Source organism: Corvus cornix, chromosome 12 (assembly GCF_000738735.6).
Source record: "Corvus cornix cornix isolate S_Up_H32 chromosome 12, ASM73873v5, whole genome shotgun sequence".
Taxonomy (NCBI): domain Eukaryota; kingdom Metazoa; phylum Chordata; class Aves; order Passeriformes; family Corvidae; genus Corvus; species Corvus cornix.
In genome coordinates, this window is record NC_046342.1 from 8,295,592 (window position 1) to 8,316,425 (window position 20,834).

Genomic DNA, 20,834 nt, shown 5'->3' on the forward strand with positions numbered 1-20,834 from the left:
CCAACCCCCCTTCCCACATTAGGACTTGGAGGAGCAGAGCCGGTTGATAGCAGCTTCCAGCAGATCCAACCAGAGCAGTGCAGAAGGACAGTTTGTAGTCCTTAGCAGCAGTCAGTCAGAAGACAGTGATTTAGGAGAAGATGGAAAGAAGAAGAGAGAATCTGAAGCCTAAGGTTGCCTGCTTCATTAAAATTGGAATCCTGGATATATCTGGTGAAATGGCACAAGTTCTACAAGATTGAAACGTAGGTGGGAGGGTCTGTCGTGTTATAGAAAAGACTTCACAATATGTAGACCCTATTACGCCGTGATTTTTCTTTCTCAGTTAAGTGATTTCCATTTCCTGTCAGTATAATTTCTCTTGTATGCCAGGCGAAGCGTGGTGATGCTGCCATGTTTATGTCAAACATATGTTTTCTCAAGGCTTCTGTGCAGTATGGGTTTTTCCCCACTTACCTCTGTGCAATTGACTGCTTTGGAAGCAAAAATGAAAACTCATTGGGCTTCAGCAGTAACACTGAAATTCATTCCTTACACTGCACTATGGACAACACCTTGCTGGAAACAAAAGTGGATATCCAAATAAGACAGTGCTAAGCTTTACCCAATTTGTTGCACATAGCTGTTCTTAAATTTAGAAAGGATGCTCATTAACATCAGTGAGATGTGCAATAGTTCTAAACAGAAGGATCTTTTTTGTTTCATTTTGCACTGTATGATACTGTCTTGATTTCTATTTTTTTTTTGGTGAATACAATGCCGAGAAACTTCTTTCAACAGGAGAAAAAGATACTGTCAGACCTTGATAGGAGCTAATGAGATGCAGTTGAACTTTGCTGCATGAGGAAAAGCATTCCTCATCAAATTATAAGAGTAATGTATATAGCCTTGTAGCACAAGTGCCATGTTCTTGGTTTTTTCTCAGTACTTGGAACAAAAAGCTGTAAACCTTCAAGTTCATTTTTATAGAACATGCTTACAGTTGCAGGAACATCTTGAATTCCATCATGTGAAAAATCATCTACATATGTAAAAGCCTTGCTGCCAGTACTGAAAATGAGTTGAGGCTCTTTAGTCTTTTTATAGAAAATGATTTTGCAAACAGAATTTACTGGTTCTGAAGTAAGAGACGATACTAATCCTACATCCTAGAATCAGTCCTGGAAAGCATTTTTCAAAGTGATGTCTGTTTACAGCTTGTAATCTGCACTCCATATTCCATACCCTGTGTAATATTTATTTTGTATAGTACTAGATGTGCATTCACCTTTTGATCCAGAAGAGAAATCTTGTTTGAAGAGAAATATTTATTTTTGCACTAATTACTATAAATATTAAAATCCAGTGGAACAGAAGATAGCTCTCTAATAGTGGCATGAAAATTACAGGATATGTAGAGAGAAAAGAATATACTTATATTCCAAGTTATAATATAACAGTTATGAGTGATTTACAGTTCATTGCAGGGCATTTCTGGTGTTCAGGAATGGAAGCAATTATCAGAGTATCTCCTCAGCAGCTGGTGATGGCCCAGCCCTACCTAGTTGGAGTTGCTCAGTGCTGATAAAGTAAGTGAGGAATCTCAGGTCGTGTCTGCTGGATGGCTGTAGGTGCACAGAGAGCTCATCTGACGCCTGGGAGTGCCCTGCATTGGCCAAAGCTGGCCGCCTGCTCCTGCCCTTGGTGCTGCAGATGTGACTGTGTGCAAGAGTTGGTGGCCTTAGCTCCTGTGACAGGAGAGAAGGGGAGCAGTGCCTGCCCTCACAGCCCGGGGCAGGACCAGCAGAGGCAGCTGGAGCTGCAGCAGCTCTGGGCAGAGGTTGCACCATAGCCCAGGCAGGGGGTAGAGCAGCCCGAAGGGCCCTGCCTTGAAAAAGGAGGGGGGAGGCTGAGGAGCAGAGAGCCCCCAGGTTCTCTTCCTGACTTAGTTACCAGGTGCTGTTCCAGTGCCTTTTTCATCCCCAGAGTAGCCAGTCACTTGTAGAAATACCTGCTTTTGCAGTTGTCCAGTTAGATCAAATATTACTGCCCTGTGGCCAGATTTGGCTGGCACACTGCCACATGGACCACACCAACCAGAGGCTTCTTTCAAAACACAGTGGCATTTTTATTTCATATCTAGGCCTCCATTCTCAGCTCCTATTTTTAAGAGACTATTTTTACTCTTGCCAACAAAACTATACAGAGAGGCACACCAAATCCAGTTTTTTCCCTTTCTGTGCTTAAATCAAGGCTTACAGAGAGTGGTAAGGCAGACAGTTTCTCTCTGCAGATTGTTCCAGTTCATGTTCGTTTGCTTGTGTTTGTTTTTATTTACTGATATTTCTGTTTTCTATCAAATAATATCACAGCGTAGCTCAAGGTCACTGTGTCTTACTTGTATCTTTCTCAAGTATTTACTGAGGATGAAGCAATTTTGAAACAGCACACAGGGAGCCTATGAAATCAGTGATCTCCAGTGTCTGGAATCCAGTCTGGTTGTGTTAAGCACTGGAGCTGCTGTAGCCCAGGCTCCAGGGGGAAGACAGATAATAGACAAGCACTCTCATGAAAAACCATTTCTGATCAATAGCCTGTTTTGCATTAGCCTTATTGAAGAAATGTCAGAAAATGGAATTACTGTATTTTTCTCTAAAACTACCCTTACTCTTAAAGATATAAATCTGCAAAGATGAGGAATAATGAAGTTGGCAGGTGAATTTGCTGTCATATAGGATCTTCTGGATTTAGCAATAAATGTTGGAATTATTCCATTTGCTTTTCAGGCTTTTCATATATGCCATTAAATGTAGCTTTCTAAAACAGAGTAGAAGTGAAGTACATTTCATTTATGTTGGATGATCCTCAACAACTACAAGAATGATATGCATGAATGAAATGTAGGGGTTGTTTTTATGCTTATTTAGGGGAATTCCACTGGTGTAAAATGAGCAAGAAGGTATAAAAGCATCTAGGATAATGATGAAAGCTGCACGAGCAAAGGGCATGTCAGCAGAGCTGGGGAAGGCAGACAGGAATGGTGATTGAGTTAGCAGTGGGTGAGAATTACTGAGCTTTGCCTAAGGGGGGGAGGATGCCACAGGCTGTAATTAGAACTCTCTCAAGGCAAAAATAGCTGCTGAGGTTTTATCCATGCCCTTCTTCCTAAAAGGAAAAGCTATTTGGTACCTTTTTTCCTAGAAGGTTTAGAGCTGCTTCATTAGAAAACAGCTTTGTTGAAAAAAAATCAGAATGCTTGGAATTTTCCTTGTTAGTGGGAACACCTCATGGTCTGCTGGGAACTGCTGTGGTAGGATTTTACCACCTGAGTATTTTATTATTGTAACTAAATTACTAGTTGGCTTCCTCTCCTAAATTACAGGAGATTAAATACATACTCCTGTTTTATTATTTCCTATTGCCTTTTATTCACAAACTGATCTTTCAAGCACTTTCAGGTGAAGCTGTAGTTTGCTTCATGTGCATGTACACAGTTCAGTCACTCCTGAAAATATTCTTAAGTCCATGATTTTGAAGTGATTTCACATAGGTACTGAATTGGCAGTGTTGTTCAGGACTAACTTGTTGTGTTGCTAATTGCAGCCTCATAATTACTGCCACGCTTTTATCCTTTAGGTAAGAGGATATGAAGCTTCTTACACTGTGTAGATTTACACACTGCAGACCAAGCCAGTCTTGCTGTCAGTTGTTTCAAGCTGCATACATTATGTATGTAATGGTATGAATATAGAAATATAGCAGGTGTGCTTACGGGTATGCATTTTATTGCATTACAGATGATAGCTGGCACTCCTCTCTGGCCACTGCCAGATTTGGCCAAATCTGAACCAGAGGACAAGGTCAAAGTCATGTACAACTTAAACATAGCTAACTAGGGATGATCAGGTAATGAAAAGTCATTTGAATGTCATAGTCTTACTTCCTTAATCTGTTGGAAATTGTATCAAGACAATTTACTGTCTAACAGTAAAGTAATATTTTAGAGTTAAAAAACATTCCCCTTCTAGAGGGCTGTCCAGATTTCCTCTTTATATGGATGTAAACCCAGAGCTGAAAATTGTGAAACAGCTGAAGTTATTTATGAAACTGTAATTGATGTACATGGATATAAAGAAATAAATTTGACTGTTTAAGGTAAATTCTATCTGTCTTTAAGGTAAATTCTGATTCATTAGTTGCACAGCAGTTGGGATAAGCCAATGGTGAAAACTATGTTACAATATCATCTCTTATTATTTAGGAAATAGTTCACCTAGAGAAAGAAAACTGCCACTGCTTAGTGAATTTAGTAGAGATATGTCTAGTGTAACAGCATAAGCTGATACTTTATATTCTTTCTCTTGCTCTATATTACAGAAGTTCTTGCAAGTTAATTAGTCCCCAAGGCTTTTTGTTTTAATTAAGCACTAAATTGACATTTTTTTCCCTGCCCCAATGGTATCTAAGTTGTCATGACAAGAGTCAGTGTGTCATTGTGAATAATGCACTTGTATTCCTAATGAAGTTTATATTGCAAGCCGAGGATTTTGTACAATCTTTCTGGTCATTTTTATAATAGAGTGGAGTGGTCAAATTCTTATGATGGTGTTCTGGATTGGTCCTGTTCTGGTGAAGTCTAAGTGATTTTTACAATGTTTGAGACTGACTTGCACATTTTCCCTGAATAGCTGTATTAAAAACCACCAATGGCATATTTATGTCAACTCTGATTGTTGTGTCTTAATCTTGGAAACATGGATAGTAATCCTATTGTGCCAGGGTTTCAGTCAGCATTTTGTGTATTAAATAAAAGCTTAACTATAGTAACTTTCTGGGTGGGCTTGTACTGATGCAAAAGCCTCCTGCATTCTTCATCATACTGACTTTCAGGAAGTACCATTATTGGTGACAGGATCTGTTCCTTTCCATTAAGCAAAGTTCTGACATGCAGTTATAGCCCTCTATTGTCAAGTGTAGCTCAGTTCTCTTAATTTTTATAGTATTAGCCAGATAACCTCAGAAGAAGTTGTTAGGCTTGGGAATGCTGATAACTCATTTTTGCAACAATCAGAGACTGAAGGGTGAGAGGAGCTGTGGCAGCTGGCTGGGCAGGGCCCGTGGTGGGGCAGTGACACAGGGCAGTGAGGGCTCTGTGGAACAAGCAGAGTGCAGGGGCTCTACCAGCACAACCACCACCATGGGCACTGGGCATATCTTCACAGGGTGAGTTAGTTTATTATGTGATAAACACCATGTAAAAAACCATGGGCCATAACCACATCATGAATTTGTATTTTATAAGGTTTCTAGATTTTTCTGGGGAAAAGCAGACTTTTGAATTCTGTAACTTCTGTGATAAAAGATGCATGTATAACTAGAAAAAAAAAAATCTATGCTTACTTGATTATGAAGGAATAAATACTACTAATTCCAACTGTGTTGATGAACTTCTTTTTTTCTAAAATAAGGACTGACATTTGCAGTATTTTTAGAAGGAACAGGCATACTGTAAGTCTTTCTAAGACTTCTGTAAGACTTCCTACACTGACAGGGCTGCAAAAGCTTAAGCTCCACCTCCATAGCAAGATACTCCAAAAATTGCAAGCCTGGCTTTGGGGACAGCGCTGTAAAAGGAAAACCCAGTTCTAGACAGAATCATCAAAGTTCCATGGTGGATGAGATATATCAGTACCTGAGAAGGAGCTGCAGAACTAACACAGCTTTCAGCAGTGCCACGTTGTTGAAACATTGGTATGTCACACGACCTGCTATGAGAAGCAGAGATTTCTCAAGCTTAGTCCCATGTCATTGCTTAGAATGGGACATTGCATTATTGGGTGAAAAAAAAAATACTTAAGCTGTTCTTCAGAACTTCACTGTAGGATTTCACAAATAGAAACTACTTCTTGTACTTTCCTCCCTTCCCTTGACAAGAGAAAAAAGAACTATGTCCCTTCCTGGTTTTAGTCAAATCCCTGACCTTTAACTAAACCTTGAGTTTAACCCTGGACTGGGGGTAGTGCTATGTGATACAACAGGCTTTAACTTAGCCGTAACACAAGGCTTGTAGCGCTGTATTTTACATTTCCTTAATTTGTCACACTAGGCATCTAAAATACTGTTACCATAACTTCCAGATAGGTCATAGTCCAGGAGAGCCATAGAATGGGATCACCACTACTTACATTTTTAGGTTCTCGCCAATTTCTTCACGGGGTAAAGGGAGAACGTTGGCATTCCTTAATGTGCAGAGGAGAGAAAATCCCAAAAGAGAAAAGCACAACAGTCTTATCCACATTAACATTCTCTTCAAAGTACAGGACTAATACTTAGGCACAGTTGAGGTTGTAGATCCCTGTGAAGTTTTCCTGCCCATAAAGATCATATTCCTTGTACAGTATGTAGTCTTTCAAGCAGTTTGGCAGTGGAAGGAAGGTCATGAAGACAGGACAGCGGAGACGCAGCCGGCCCATGCACGCCCGGATCTTCAGACGGCAAAGGTGCTTCAGAGAGCGAGGATTTGCTAGAAAAGACAAGCAAAATTAAAATGCTACCAACCAAAAAGGCCCCAATGGCAAACCACCTTGTTTTTATTAAAAATGTAAGCAGATCCTTACTTAAAACGAAATGGATATCTGGCCAGAGTTCCTGTTCTTTGAGAACTGCTTCGAGCTTCCAGCAGATCTTAACGTGATCAACATAATCTAACATGACTCGCACCACTTTCCCAGACACATGCTTCAGCCAGGCCAAGGTTATCACTTCACAAAACTGATAGAAACAAAACATTTAGTAGGGTAATATTCAATACTGCAGTAAGTGACTTCTGTCTCCGAGGACAAGAACAATTAACTAACTTGAGCAGGGTTTTAGAGGTTGCCACAACTTGCGTAAGCCTCACTAGTAGAATCTAAAAATCTGAGAGATGGTTATTTTGTACTAGATCCAAAAATAAACTTAAGCAGCTGTATATTTGGGAACTTGGTGCTTAAAAAGAAGTGCTACCACTATGTAGAATTTAGACTTGTGTCCCAGTGCTTAAAAGGGAGATCAACCCGCCCTGTGCGTGCATCATTCCGTTATCTTTAGGTTAAAGAAGGGTTTATTAGGTTCAAATGGACTTTACAAATTGCAAAACAATGACACCGATGAGTGTCTCTAGGAACCTCTTTTGGTTTGCTAATTTCTGCTCCGTGCTTATCCCACCAGCTCCCGGGGTCCTTTCAACAGCTTTCCAGTCTTGGTGTTCTTGTACAGGACAATGCAGAGAGCGAGCCTGCAAATCTCTGCTTTCTCAGCATGGACAAGACTGCCCTGGAGAGCCAATTCCATACTGATCATTAGCATATCATCAGCTATATTTTCACAATTTAAAATTACTGTTTGCAATCATTTGCTGTCATGAAACAGGCTTTATAGCAACATCTTAAGCTGCACCAAGGGACATTCAGGTTAGACACCAGGAAAAAATTCTGCACTGAAAGAGTGACTGGGCACTGGAATTGTCTGCCCAGTGAGGTGGTGGAGTCACCAGCCCTGGAGGTGTTCAGAAAAAGACTGGATGTGGCACTCAGTGCCAGTTGATGAGGAGGTGTTAGGTCATAGGTTGGACTTGATCTCAAATGTCTTTTCCAACCTAGTTCATTCTGTGATTCTGTGATCTATTCAATTTTAAAGCCTTGTCTATTCCTCTTTTTATGTGTCAGCTGTCTTCAAAACTTCCTTTTCTGACAGTGCATTAAGCACCTTTCCATTTAGTTTTAGGAAGGACAGTGGTGGTAGGACAGCACCCGAAGCCCTGTAACACACTTACCATGGTGTCCTTGATAACAGTGGAGGTCCAGCCGTCAGTCACGTACTGGGAGTGGGCCCCGCTGCCCCGTGGGCAGTCAAAGCAGCGCTGCACGTCATAGCCGTAGTTCAGCAGCATCCTCAGCATGACCTCATCTTTGAGGGCGTACTGCAGAGCTGAGGGGAAGTGCGTGGTGTTCACGCGGCAGAAGTAGTTGACGTTGGCCCCATGGCGGAGCAGCAGATTCATCAACTCGTAGTTGCCCATTCTTAAGGCTATTTGGAGGCAGTTGATGGGATCTTGGTTTGTCAGGGCTCCAGCATTCAGCAGCAGCTGTGTTGAGCAGATATCCCCGTTGGAAACAGCGAAGTACAGGGCTGATTTCCGGTGGTCGTCGTAGCCTTTGCGAACTCTCTGAGCCAGCATGAAATTGGCATCAAAGCCAGACTGGAGGAGAAACTCAAGGCACTGAGGATGTGCTCCTGCTGCTGCTGAGTGAACTGGACTTATCCCACTTTCTTTAATGGCAGCAAAATCAGTCACTGGAACTAAATATTTTAGGGCTCTGAAAAATTAAAACCAGAAACATCTTAGAATCAAACATTTTGGTTCACCTAACTCATTTCTGAACTTCTCTGTGTTGTTGGGCTTCAGAATTCATCCCGGCTGTTAGAATAGTCTTAATATACCAAATCAGTACCATGGCATGCATTGACTTGAATTGCTAACAATGAAATTGTTCGCCAGGAATGGATACTGACTTTACACCTACTACACATAGAATACTATTATATTATATACTATTATTCATGAACAACCCATTCCTTGCTTCAGGAATTAATGATTCCTTCTCAACAAAAGTTTTTCCTGAATGTTGAAAGCACAGTGTTATTGCTTAACCTATAGGGATCATGGAATTAATACAATATATATTATAACAAATATAACAATTAATATATAGAAAATATTAATACAGAAATTAAGAATCCTCAGATACTTGTTTCTCATTTGTTAGTTGTGATTTTAGCATAAATATCTTCCAGTAGTCTTACTCTCTTTAAAATAGGGATAACCCTTACTCTCTATTTGTCTATTTAGTACAATTACCATTCACGTTTCTGTGATGGGGTGGAGATAAGACATTGAGAGAGAGTGAGGATGTCCCAAGAACCTCAGCATCAGACTGGACAGTGTTACTATTTGTGACAAATGGGGAAATACTGTAGGGATTGAGATGTACATCCTAAAATCGTGAAGATTTTATCCTGACTGGTCACTTACATTCAGACACAGAACAGACATATCTACACAGTCAAAAAGAATTCCTTGTACAAAACAACAGATTTGCTGCCTGCTTTGAATAAGGTAAAATTAGTAAAATGAATATTTCTGGTGTCACTATTACTTGATTTTTAAGTGTATTAACTCACAGAAAGTGTCCTCTATACGCAGCTCTGTGGATTGGCAAATGACCCGAGTGCTTTGGTACATTGGCATCAGCCCCATATTCTAGTAAAAGACTCACGGAATCTGGATTTCCTCCTCCTGCTGCTTCAAACAATACAGAAGCACAGTCCATTGCCTGTGAAAGAACATCTGCACCTGGGAAGAAGCAGCAAGGATTTTCACAGTAGTCACTGTAAATATCCATCTGTAATTAATATCTCCAACCCCACAGTGATATGGTATTTTGAATTCTATTCTTCACCAATAGAACCACTGTGAGCATAAACCTTCATGTTGGATCTGTGATTTTAGATGTGTTTATGTAATCCTGGGAACAAGAAGGTCCAAATTGCTTTGAATCCAGTCAGAATTGTTCCTAGGACTGGGCCAGCAAAGAGTTTGGTTCTTATTCATCAAAACAATTGCTTTTGGCTTACATACAATACATTTCAATTCTTTTACTTTAAAAAAACCAGACAGGTGTAACTGTAAACGTGAGAGAACCCAGTATCCAAACAGTTCATGCAATCCAGTTCCAGGGCTGCTGAACCATCATGTAAAATTCCCCACAAAAAAGTCTTCTCAGGCATGCCCTAAGGTGACCTGTCTACATGAGAAAATGATAGTGCATTTAGAAAACATTACTCAAGCACTTGTAAAAATTACAAGTGCTCACTAAAATATTTACATATTAATATATTATTTTAATATTATACAAATTGATATTTATCAGGCCTTCACTACATCACAACAACCCTCAGAGCAGATAGCATTTAATTTTCTCTAGTCAGGTGAGTTACTTCTGCTGCTGTTTTTGAAGGGGTATCTGAAGCCTTCTCTTCCTATGAGCTCCTATATAATAAAGTCTCACCTTTTTGCAGTAAGAGCTCCATAATTTCTGTATGTCCCATCTGTGCAGCCAGGGCAAGGGGTGTGAGCCCATATCCACTGCGGGGGTCAGGATCTGCTCCAGAATCCAGGAGAAGCTGCACCAGAGCCTTCCTGCCCAGTCTGGCTGCCTCATGCAGAGCAGTTCTCTCATGGACACAGCGCAAATTCACTCTGGCACCAGATCGTAGCAACAAGGAGGCAATGTCATAGGAATCAAGTTTAATTGCTGTAGGACAACAAGCAAGGAATCAGACAGGATGCTGTTCACTGCTATTCTGTGCACAATGGTTGCTGTTACATGGCAGCCCAGGAAAGCTGTTCCTGGCAGTGCTATTTATACAAGGAGAAATGCCACCCTACATTGAAGGGTTTAACTCATCAACAAGTCTCTTCTTTGCTTCCAGGACAGCACTAAGTATACAAATGAATAATTTCGTGGGAATCTCTTTTTCTCTCTGTACATTTTTTCTCTGCTGCATTTGGTAATGGAACAAAGCTCTCCTTGCCACTAGATGGAGACCACATCCAGGGCCTTGGTGCTCAGGAGCTGCCACCAGACTCTGTTTAATCTCCATAAGAGTCACCATAATGTGAAACAAAGCTCATACTGACTGTTTCATATGCTGCCTTAGCTTAATAAGCCTGAACTCTTAAGTCAGTGAGGATCTTAAAAGAGAAATTTGCATTAGCTCCAGTGGGTGGAATGATTAGGCAATACCCTTCCCTCCTTCTCCCTTTGATCTTCCAGGCTGTGCAGGATAGAGTGTGTCCTTCAGCAGGACAGATTAGGCTGAGCAGCTTCACGTGCCACAGCTGCTTGAACACCAGTGACAGCATTCTGTGATAGAAACTGTGATGTCCCATTATCTGTAACCTGCACAGCTGCTTTAGATAAATCCCATGCATCCCCTTCTTGGGGGATGGTGCATTTTAATGTCGTGCACTTCAAAAGTATCTAGGAGTTCCCTACATTTTTTTTAAGCAGATGGCCCTGACTTGAAGCTGCAGCCATTTCACAAGGATGGACTGAGGGTCCTACAGATGATTGGTAGGCTTTTTTCTCCTCCTTTAACAATAGTTTTGAAAAAGAAAACACCCTTCCAATACAGAAAAATGTATGGGATCATCCAAGAAACTTAGAGTGTTCCTTTAGAATTCCGACAATGAGAACACACTTTACTTTTTTCAGTTAGATTCAGTAAGAATGAAGGCATCATAACCCAGACTGAGGGAAGCAGAAGAAATGAACACAGAACACTTCTGGAAAACATTTTGGGAAAATATGGTTCTTTGACAAATCAAGAATTACAGTTCTTGTGCACGATCAAATTAAAGTGGCATTCACACAAAGAGTGTGGGTATGAGACTATACTAGGACTATACTAGGTATGGGGTCTTATTCCTAAATTACAAAATATTAAAGAGAAGCAAACAGAGAATGTCAGCCTGTCTCCTTCACTTGTCAGCTTTGGACTAATGCCAGCAGTGTCTAAATAGGGACTGTTTAGAGACTTTGCACTCTACATACTGCAGATACATGAGGCTGGTTGGCTACAATTCTTGAAAATTAAAGCCAATTACCACGGGTTTTGCAGTAAGGGAGGCTGATGCAATCAAGGAGATACCATGTGGACAGAGAATATCAATGTTTTATGCCTGCAGACATGAAGAGCAGTGATAGCATGAAGAAGCAGAAGGACTTGTTACCTGGCATCACTGCAGAAATGATGCCAAGCAAAACAGAGGATGACACTCTGCACTTCATGGAGAAAGCTAATTATCATGTGAGAAAAACAGACAGGGACAGACACATTCAGTGCTTAGATTAACAAGTTTTTTCTCCTTATAGCAAATATTTTAGGCATTGAAGTCAAATATGTCGCACTGAAGCCTAAAATGTGTAACTATATTCTCACCTCATTCCCTCACCTCTCCACCCCTAAAAACAGTATTCACCTATAACTAAAGGAGAATCTCCCTCTTCATTTTTAACATTGGGATTGCAGCCATTGAGCAGGAGAAAGTGGACATTGTCCACAAAACAGTTTCTTACTGCCACCAAAAGAGGTGTTTCCCCTTTGAGAGTGGTCTGTTCCCACGTAATGTCACGGGACGCTGAAATACAGAAAAGCAGAACACATTTGAAGTTGAATGATTCATCAAACTTTGCTTTGTAGAACTTTTTGGTGGAAAACTAGAAGGACTTTGTACCTTGTAAAGTTATTTCAAGGATGTTCTTATTTAGCTGTGCTGCAGCTTCATGCACAGGAAGCCAGCCTTGCTGATCTGCTTCTTCAAAAGCAGAACTGTGCCTCACCAATTTCTTCAAGGCCTCCTCTTGGCCTGTTATATTTTAACACAGACACATATCCCATTACTCATCACAAGACAAAATTCAGGCAACTAATACATTGAGTACCATTTATCCCACCAGTGTATCTTGCTCATTTTAAAAGAAAGGCCTGGAGTTTTCCCCTAATTTCAGGAGACAAAGCACTGGAATTTCTGAAGGGGGTAACACTTGAACCCATCCCACTTCCATGATCCTATCTAATAAGTTAGCTTTTGGATGTCTTGATTTTAGTTTCCATACTCCTCCCAAGACTATATAAAGAAAAACTGCCCTTAAATCAGGTGATCAAATAAAATGTAGGCATTGCTCAGCCATTCCTGGGATATAGGCTTAGAGTGGTGTATTTGTACTTAACTGTCCGAATTGCTGCAATGATCTGCCCATGTTCTTTGCTTGCAGTATACTGGAAACTGCATAAACAGGACAAGAATAAAATGAGAAGTGAAAATTCATGTGAAGTTCAGGATATAATTATACCTTAATTTCAATACTCAGATTTACAAGACATGTTAGATTTCTCTAAGGTACATTGGTTTGGTGAGGGTTTAACACATTGAAACACTTTTTTTGTTGGTCTTTCCTGACACAATAAATACTGAATTTTTCACACAAAAGCCAACAATTAAATGCTAAAATGAGGGGAAGGTCCCATACCAGTCTAATTTTACATCACCTACTTATCTTTTTCATAAAGCCTTATACTAATTAAATATTGATGTAAAACATCATCTGAAAGTTTCATACATCCCATGTTTTCAAGGAAACAGGTACACTTTTCAGGGTACCAGTGCTTTCCAGTATCCATGAGACAAGGTCAGCACAATACAACACATGTAGTTACAAAGGAAAATAAGGTCTACTAAATGCTTACAATAATGACCAGAAAACACCCCAAATAGAAAGAATAACTTATTACCTTTCAATCTCTGTTGCACTGCCACTTGTTTCAATTTTATACCTATCTTGTAAGCTTTCCTGAATAGCTCGTTGGGTAGGGATTTCCTCATCAGAATCACCAATCATATACACAGAAGTATTCATTGCAAATCAGCACAACATGGATCACTTTTGTAGGGAAACACTGCTTTTTAATTAGAAGCAGATGTTAAATCTTCAGGTTAGATCTGGAGTAATAGAAATAGCAATCACTGTGTCAGTGTAAAGAGAAATGAAAAGCAGTTAAATAAATGACTATGTTATTATATGCTTAAGCAGTCGTGCTGTTCTTGGCATACTCACAATCTCAGATGTTCTGTTAGGCTCAAACCTCTCATCTGTTTTACCTCATCAAAGCTTCCACTTCTGTCTTTCAAAAGAGTTGGCCTGAAAAAACAAAACAAAACAAAACTACAGGGCAAGGTAAAAAAAAAAAAAAAAGTAAAACTGGAAGCAAATAAATACCGTGGCAAAACGAATGAGCACAGGAAATTTAAGGAAGTTGTCAACATGCCAACTACAAAGCTTGGAATAATTCTAGAAACATCTTAAAGTTGGGCAGCAGTAATTCACAGCAAACCTGCGTCATTTAATTTGTTACCTGATCCACCTAATGTGATTACAAGGCCTTGCTCTGTAATTGCACATGTAGCAAAAAAGAGAAATATATTAGCAACATATACAGCAAGAAACTGTTAGTAATTGAGTTATGTACTCAGTGAGTACATAAACATCTTAAATCTAGATGACTTTTTTTTCCTAAAGATACTACCAATTTTCCTATGAACTGAGAAAATACACTGGGTTTCCTCACCTGAAAGAGGGAAGACCTCAGCCTTTGAGGAAGCGATTATTAAGTTGAAAGTGACATTTTCAGGATTGCAAACAACCTCTGCAGAGCCCATGTCCATTAATAGCTCACTATAAATACCTGATCATAAGATACTCTGGGACTTTCTCCACGTTTCTTTCACACACGTCAGTTATGTTTAATAATCTGACCTAACAGGTGGTGCCAGCAAAAGAAGGAATTTAAAGGCCAGTTTTCTTGCAACAATGCTTTTGATTTTTGAAATAAGAATTTCAGAACTATAGCAGTAAGTACTACACTGTGAAAAGAAAATTCTTTAGTGCTGTCCTAGGAGAGCAAACTGAAGGTGGTGTTAAGAGCTTGCTTAAGAGTGAGACAGCAGAAAAACTAAAACAATAAAAGTAAACATAAACAAGCAAATAAAAATCAAACAAAAACTCTATTAAAATTATTACAGGTTTCTGATTCCTTAATCACAATTTGCATTAATATAAATAAAAAAGCAAGTGAAAAATAAACATAAAGTTTTTAAAGGGAAAAGCAGTTTCAGAAAGCCAGACTTACACTGGTCTAACACCCAAAAAGCAGGGAAATGGGGGACACAGATGCCCAGTTGTAATAGTGATGGTAGGATGGAGTGGGACCTTTATGTGCTTCACTTATTCCTACCGTATTTTATGGAGGGATCCATACACAGAATTAATGATGGCTGTATCTGAATGCAAGGTGGAAACAGTTCTTTGCTAGAGGAGATCAGGAAAGAATGCTCCAGTAATTTTTAAAAACTATTTTTAAAGAAAACAAAAGTGCAGAATCAAGTTTATTACCTGTAATGTTTCTCTCAGCACAGGCTACTTTCATTTTCCATGAAAATATGTTTTGTGATATTCAACTAATGCACAAAATGGATGTTCACACTTTGATAATATTCCCAAGGGCTAAAATCCCAGCTGTATTGCTTACAGATTGTAAAGATGGTCATAATAATAATACATACTCAAGTCAAAAGCTTGAGGGTCAGAAAGTATTTGTATGCCCTCTTACAATACAAAAACGTCCAGATGTTTCTTTTACACACTAAGTTCCACTTCCTCTCTAAGCCAACAAAGAGAACAAGATGGTGTGAAGTCTGTATGTGAACTGTCCACAGTCAGTCATCCAGCTGGCACAGCAAGGCTACGCCTCTCTTGATCCAGTGCTGGACTGGCTGGTCCGTGTTGAGCTTCAAAGCAATGACGAAGTTGGTGGAATGCCCAGTAGTGGATAAGACCCCTTTGCGCTCACTTGTCTTGTAGAGTGGGCAAACATAGGCATTAGACTCCTTTATGTCCGATTTTACAGCTTCAAAAAAACCCAAAATAATGCATTACATTCAGCAGATCGATTTGGCAGAAACATAATCTACATGCAAACGTTAAGTATTTACAGTAACACCTTTACAGGTAAATAAAAATGCAAAATGGTTTTGCAAGCAATAGAACAAAATTACCTGGTTTTCTTCTTGTGTGGTTTGTTTGGTTCTTAAACCCAACTAATTTAGCTACAGTTTGTGTTCAGGACTCAATGCCTTCCTGTGATTCTACCAGCTTTGCAATACTCCAACACACAGTAAAATCTGAATAGTTACCTAGTTAATACATGGCTTATGCATGAGTTTTTCATAGCTCTACAACAATTCTGGTCCAGTTGCCAGAGAACCTCACTGCAATTCAAGTCATGTGATATCCAAGGACAGAACTCTGCAGGAACTCTTTGTATGCCCAGACTGCTTACATGGAACTTGTACAAAAGCCTAAAATCATGCAGGTCTGAACAAATTCATCCAACCTCAAGAGAAAGCTCAAGCAGAAAAAGTAGCAAATTTTAATACTGCCTATTTGCTAACACCTAAGTTGCAACAGTTGCAGTAGTAAGTCCTGATTTTGTGCATAAATAAAAACAGGGATTTAGTCCTCGCAATCAAAGAAAACAGGAGTTGTGAAAATTATTTTCCTAGTAGGAAAGACAGACCTACAAATAACCTGAGCAAACCCTGCTACATCACACGAGGTAAAACACTCAGTTGCTGTAAGTCAGTCAAAAGTACTCCTCAGGGATCTTCAGTAAGAAAAGGAAACCACTGTTGCACTTTCTTGTTGAATAGCTCAGGCATCAGAGAAATCATACTCACTTGGCTTTATCCAAATGATAGGCATGGCATCAAAGAGCACTTTGGGATACTGCTCAGTTAACATTCCCCTGGAGAGAGAAAGCAACAAAGCAATTGTTTGTGGCTTGAGGGGTTTGGTGGGTGTTTTTTGGTTGCTACTTGCTTGCTCATTTGGTTTTTCTTGCCCATTTTCCATGCATGAAAGAGGACTTAATTTGGTGTGTTATTCCAGTAATATGAAAAGTATCAGTTAAAATATTTAAACCAGTCTTGTTTGAGCACTGAAAAAAACTTTCCAGAACCACAATAAAACACTTGGCTACTGACTTGGCCCTGTCCCAGCGAGCTCCGTCTAAAAATAATCCGTGGATGTAAACACCATCTTCTGGTGCAGGATCAGCAGTATCCTGAGGAATAACCTGCAAGAAATAAGTGTTCCACATCATTAAACTTTCACAGCTCTTTTGCTTTTTGAACTATTATGCCAATTTTCAGATCAATCCAAACCGAGAATAATACAGTAACCCTTCCTTTCAGTGCTACTTTTAAACATATCTGTAGAGACAGCAGACTTCTCTGGGTTTGTTAATCACCTTTCTTGTAAGTTATAAAAAGAGGCTCGTTGGCTCTGCTCTGGGAGCTGTTTTTAACCATAACTTGGAATGGTACATGTAGAAATCTACACATTCTATAGGAACTGTGGAGACTTAATAACAACTGCCCACCTCTCCATGGCTGGAGAACAGATTCTACACAAACTGCATTGGGCTTTTTCAACCTCCACACATGGAGCAGGGCAACACAAAGCTTTGTTACAAAACTACATACTTGAAATTCTTTTTGAAAAACTTGGCAATTTTTATAAATATCCACTTTTATGCTATTTAAAATACAATCTCAAACATTGTGACCTTGTTTTAGCATTGTTTTCAGTTTACTTCTTTTTTTCCCCTCAAAATCATTCTTAGGTGATGCAGCAAATGAAAATTTTCAAGGTTAGATCATTAACAGAAACAAAGTTTTGGCTAGAAGCTCAAAGAACTAGTTTCAAATGCAGAACTTAACCAATATATCTGAGTATGTACTTTTCTCACATAGCAGTGGCTAAATTCAAGATAGAAAACTGAATTCAGTGGTTTAGAAGGGGGAATCTGTCGCCAAGAACAGCTGTATGTAAATCCCTACTGGCAAAGGAGTAAGAGTTTGCAGAAGAGCACCAGTTCAGTGAACTGTCTCACAGCATTGAATCTACCCATAAACAGTAATTCCTAATTAGCCCAAATTAGCCTAATTCCTCCTGCTGAAGTCAACTACAACAAATGCTAAAATACCAAGAAAACATGGTATAAAATAACAAGGTACTAAGAGAACGGATGGTGAAATTCAAGCCTTTTTTTTTTATTTCTAAAGAATTTAGCATTACAAAAATCCACTTGGAGCAGAAAACACCCATCTCCAATGCCAACATCCATGTTACAGAAAAGTCATCCAAAACCAGCTAAAAAGATATTCAGGCAGAGAGTAACTATCAGGTTAAAAGCACAGGCTCCTCATCCAAACACCCTTTCACTTTCACAAAATACCATCAACAAAACACAGGAGTATATAAGAAATTTTACTGCTGTAGAAGTATCTAAACCTTCTTTAATATGTTCCTTTATCTATTTTAACTCACTGCAGAATGCAAGACTTCCTACATTAGCACAGAAAACCAAAAACTCAAAGCTTGGGGCAGAATTCCTGCTTCCCTTCATTTGCAAGAGACCTTGCCCATGCAGCATTTAATATAATGTGTATTTCCCAAACCCTACACTCAGATTTATAGGCTCTAACTAGTCAGTTAGTAAAAAGAGCAGTTTTCATACTGCTTAAAATCTCCATTTGCCTAAGTAATCCATGCAAAGGCTAACTAACTCAGCAATTAATGGGGTGTCAAGTCAAAAAAAGGGAAAAAGTACTGACAAGAATTTTGCTAGATACTGTGGTTCTCAACACTAGTACAGTATAAAATAAGCGATAGCTGGTGCAAAGGGGACAGAAGTACAATCCAAAAAAAGACTACTAAATATTGTGATGCCATTTGCATACATCACTTATTATCACAAAATAATTAAGAAATTGCATAAAGATATACCCACTTTTAAAAGATGTACAATTTTTATATAGAGATGTACCATTTATATATTGCAGCAGTACCTGCAGACTGCTGAATTTTGCTTCATTCAAAAAGATGTTGCTCAAGTGTTCTAGAATTCCCCTATTTTCTTCCAAAACAGGAACTGAATGCCAAGTTTTTAATTCTGCTGCTCTTAAAGACCATTTTCTGACAGACATTATGAAAAAAAACAAAGCAAAAAAAAATTAGAAAACTGAGGAGGAAAAAAAAACCCCAGCCAGGAGACAAAACAGAACAGAACTAGACAATGGATTTGGCAAGACTGGGCCAAGGAAGCAAAAGAAGAAAACAAACTGGTAGGGAGGCTGAAAATGAACAAAACAGCAGGAGACCAGATTCAGCTGGTCAGGAATGGAGGGAAAAGGAGGGAAGAGGTAGGAATCGAGATTCTAGGAGCAGACTAAAGAACAAAGGGAAGCTGGGGAACGTCTGAAACTGGACATGAGCAAATGACAAGTTGGAGAAAAATGAGGACTAGCATAGCAAGGGGATTGAGAAAACAGGTCCTAAAGGGAGATCACAGAATCAGGCAATGGAACAGTGAGGTGCTCTCAAACAGGCACTGTCAGCATCAGCCCCACCCCAGCCATGTCCTCACTGCCTTCCTTTGGCAGCACCCACTGTGGCCAGGACAAGGCACATAGGAAAAACGAAATTTGGAAGTGTTGTGGGGGAACAAGGAACCCCCCAAAGTATTTTTTCAACATAATGACCCCATGGGTCCTATTGGCCACGTGGCTGCAAGGGTAGCTAGGGACACAATGCCAACAGATGGCACGTGCAAAGAGAGGGGAAAGCACTGCTTGCTTTGTTGGCATCTTCTATCATTCATGAAAACTTGTGCCTATTTATGAATACTGGCACAAGGTGAAAAAGGAGGAGAGACAGGGACAAAACAGCAGTGCTCCAGCCAGGATGAAATAAAGTCTGCCACTACTTCAACACATTCCTTTCCAGTGTGACTCTTAAGTTCCAATACACTTCTGCTGTCATACAATACTCATTAATTAAACAGGGCAATTTCCTCTTCTAAATCCCACTTTGTGAGAGCAGTCAACTACTCTTCCCAGTTACACCACTAGCTTTAGTAGATTTATATGGCAATCTCAAAGCCCTTAAGTAAAAACCTGAGTTTTCAGTACAGACTACTGAAGCCTGAGGTAACTCAACAGACCTGTCTCTTCACCCATCTGTTGGCCCTCCTCCCTCTCCAAGACCAAACAATAATACAAACCACAAGAAACTACTTAAAAAACAGGAGTAAGATTAAATCACCTACCTAGCAATAATAGATTTGTTCTCAGAACAGCCTGCTAGCAGAATCCAGTGGAATACTGCAGACAAATAATTTGATCATTTACTCATCATGGTACCACAAGAAGTTGGCATATTCCAGAAAATAATAAAAAACCAGCATTCTTTGATACATTTAAGTTTTAGTATGTTAATTTTCTTAAGCCATTGTGCAAATACGTTATTCCATGTTTTTAAATTATATTGGTTTCAAGGTATCAGTGAAATAAATTCTGATGCCAAGAAGAGAAATGGAATTGAGAGCTGAGAATCAGAAACAGGCAAATACTGGAGAGGGGTTCTGGATGTGCACTTAAGCATTACCCACATTGCACATCTGCAGCTCACATACCTGAGGAACAATTAATTAAAACACAATAGCTGAGATTACTTTTCTCTTCAAACAGCTAAAGCACATTATAATCCAAAACCTGGCTCAGTTTAACATGAATTTGTAATGGTCCTTACAGATCGTAAAAGTTATAATGCCTTTCATCTTCTCTCCAAGACACAGATAAAGGATTGGGAGTGTTCAGGTTGGGCTAAGGACACATCACATAACAAAGACAATGACTGCCAGCAATTTACATGAAAACTCAGTACTGCATTTAGTATCCCATACAATAACTTTCTTTGAGCAAAAAATTCCACCTTACCTTGACACAAACTTGCTCACATCTGAATCTTCTCGGATTCCATTACAATGCTGAGGTCACTAACAACAGCAGACACTTTCTCATTGTTCTAGATTGGAGAAGTAACAACAAAATATTTTAGAAATTTCTCTAGCAAAGACAAAAATGTGTCTATTTGCATCTAAAGCAGAAAAAAGTATATATAAATGCTGCTAAGCACTACAATCCTTAAAATAGCATCTTTTAAACTACAGTTCGTGTGTGTGAACAGTTTCTTTCATTTCAACAGTAGCACTATTACCCACACAACAATGCTTTTGGAATAATACCCGAGTTTGTCAGCAGAGAGAATATATACATATAAAGGAAGGTT

General features: G+C 39.4%; 2 protein-coding genes across 4 annotated transcripts in view; one reads left to right on the plus strand and one right to left on the minus strand.

The window, feature by feature from the left end:
* APPL1 (adaptor protein, phosphotyrosine interacting with PH domain and leucine zipper 1) overlaps positions 1-5,413 on the plus strand; it is a 26,035-nt gene extending 20,622 nt beyond the window's left edge. Inside the window, exon 22 of the mRNA XM_039558793.1 lies at positions 23-5,413. Within this exon, the coding sequence (XP_039414727.1) occupies positions 23-172 (150 nt within the window). The 3' untranslated portion in view covers positions 173-5,413. The remainder of the gene's footprint in view (positions 1-22) is intronic.
* On the minus strand, positions 915-19,861 carry LOC104683268 (dynein heavy chain 12, axonemal). 3 transcript variants are annotated; one of them, XM_019280393.3, is made up of 14 exons: positions 19,813-19,861; positions 16,685-16,776; positions 16,379-16,446; positions 14,212-15,549; positions 13,701-13,784; positions 13,378-13,585; positions 12,816-12,871; positions 12,320-12,451; positions 12,065-12,223; positions 10,089-10,334; positions 9,202-9,373; positions 7,793-8,336; positions 6,597-6,750; positions 915-6,502 (listed from the first exon to the last, which is right to left on the minus strand). In XM_019280393.3, exons 6-14 carry the CDS (start codon positions 13,500-13,502, stop codon positions 6,309-6,311), a joined length of 1,782 nt encoding a protein of 593 aa, XP_019135938.3. In that variant the 5' UTR covers positions 13,503-13,585; positions 13,701-13,784; positions 14,212-15,549; positions 16,379-16,446; positions 16,685-16,776; positions 19,813-19,861; the 3' UTR covers positions 915-6,308. The 3 variants fall into 3 exon arrangements, with proteins under 3 accessions (XP_019135938.3, XP_039414728.1, XP_019135939.1); XM_039558794.1 differs by lacking the exons at positions 12,065-12,223; positions 12,320-12,451; positions 12,816-12,871; ... (4 more) ...; positions 16,685-16,776; positions 19,813-19,861 and having other exon boundaries at positions 9,297-9,373; positions 10,089-11,954; XM_019280394.2 differs by lacking the exons at positions 10,089-10,334; positions 12,065-12,223; positions 12,320-12,451; ... (5 more) ...; positions 16,685-16,776; positions 19,813-19,861 and having other exon boundaries at positions 9,297-9,871.
* Between the last annotated feature and the right edge of the window lie 973 nt (positions 19,862-20,834).

What these genes read in the sequence shown, in the direction of transcription:
- LOC104683268 (XM_019280393.3), bottom strand. Translation starts at nt 13,502, where the DNA reads ATGAATACTTCTGTGTATATGATTGGTGATTCTGATGAGGAAATCCCT. An exon ending in CATTGCAGCAATTCGGACAG is followed by an intron (nt 12,452 to 12,815) that starts TTAAGTACAAAT and finishes AAAATATAACAG; the next exon opens with GCCAAGAGGAGGCCTTGAAG. An exon ending in CTGTTATCAAGGACACCATG is followed by an intron (nt 6,751 to 7,792) that starts GTAAGTGTGTTA and finishes TGTTTCTATCAG; the next exon opens with TTTTGTGAAGTGATAACCTT.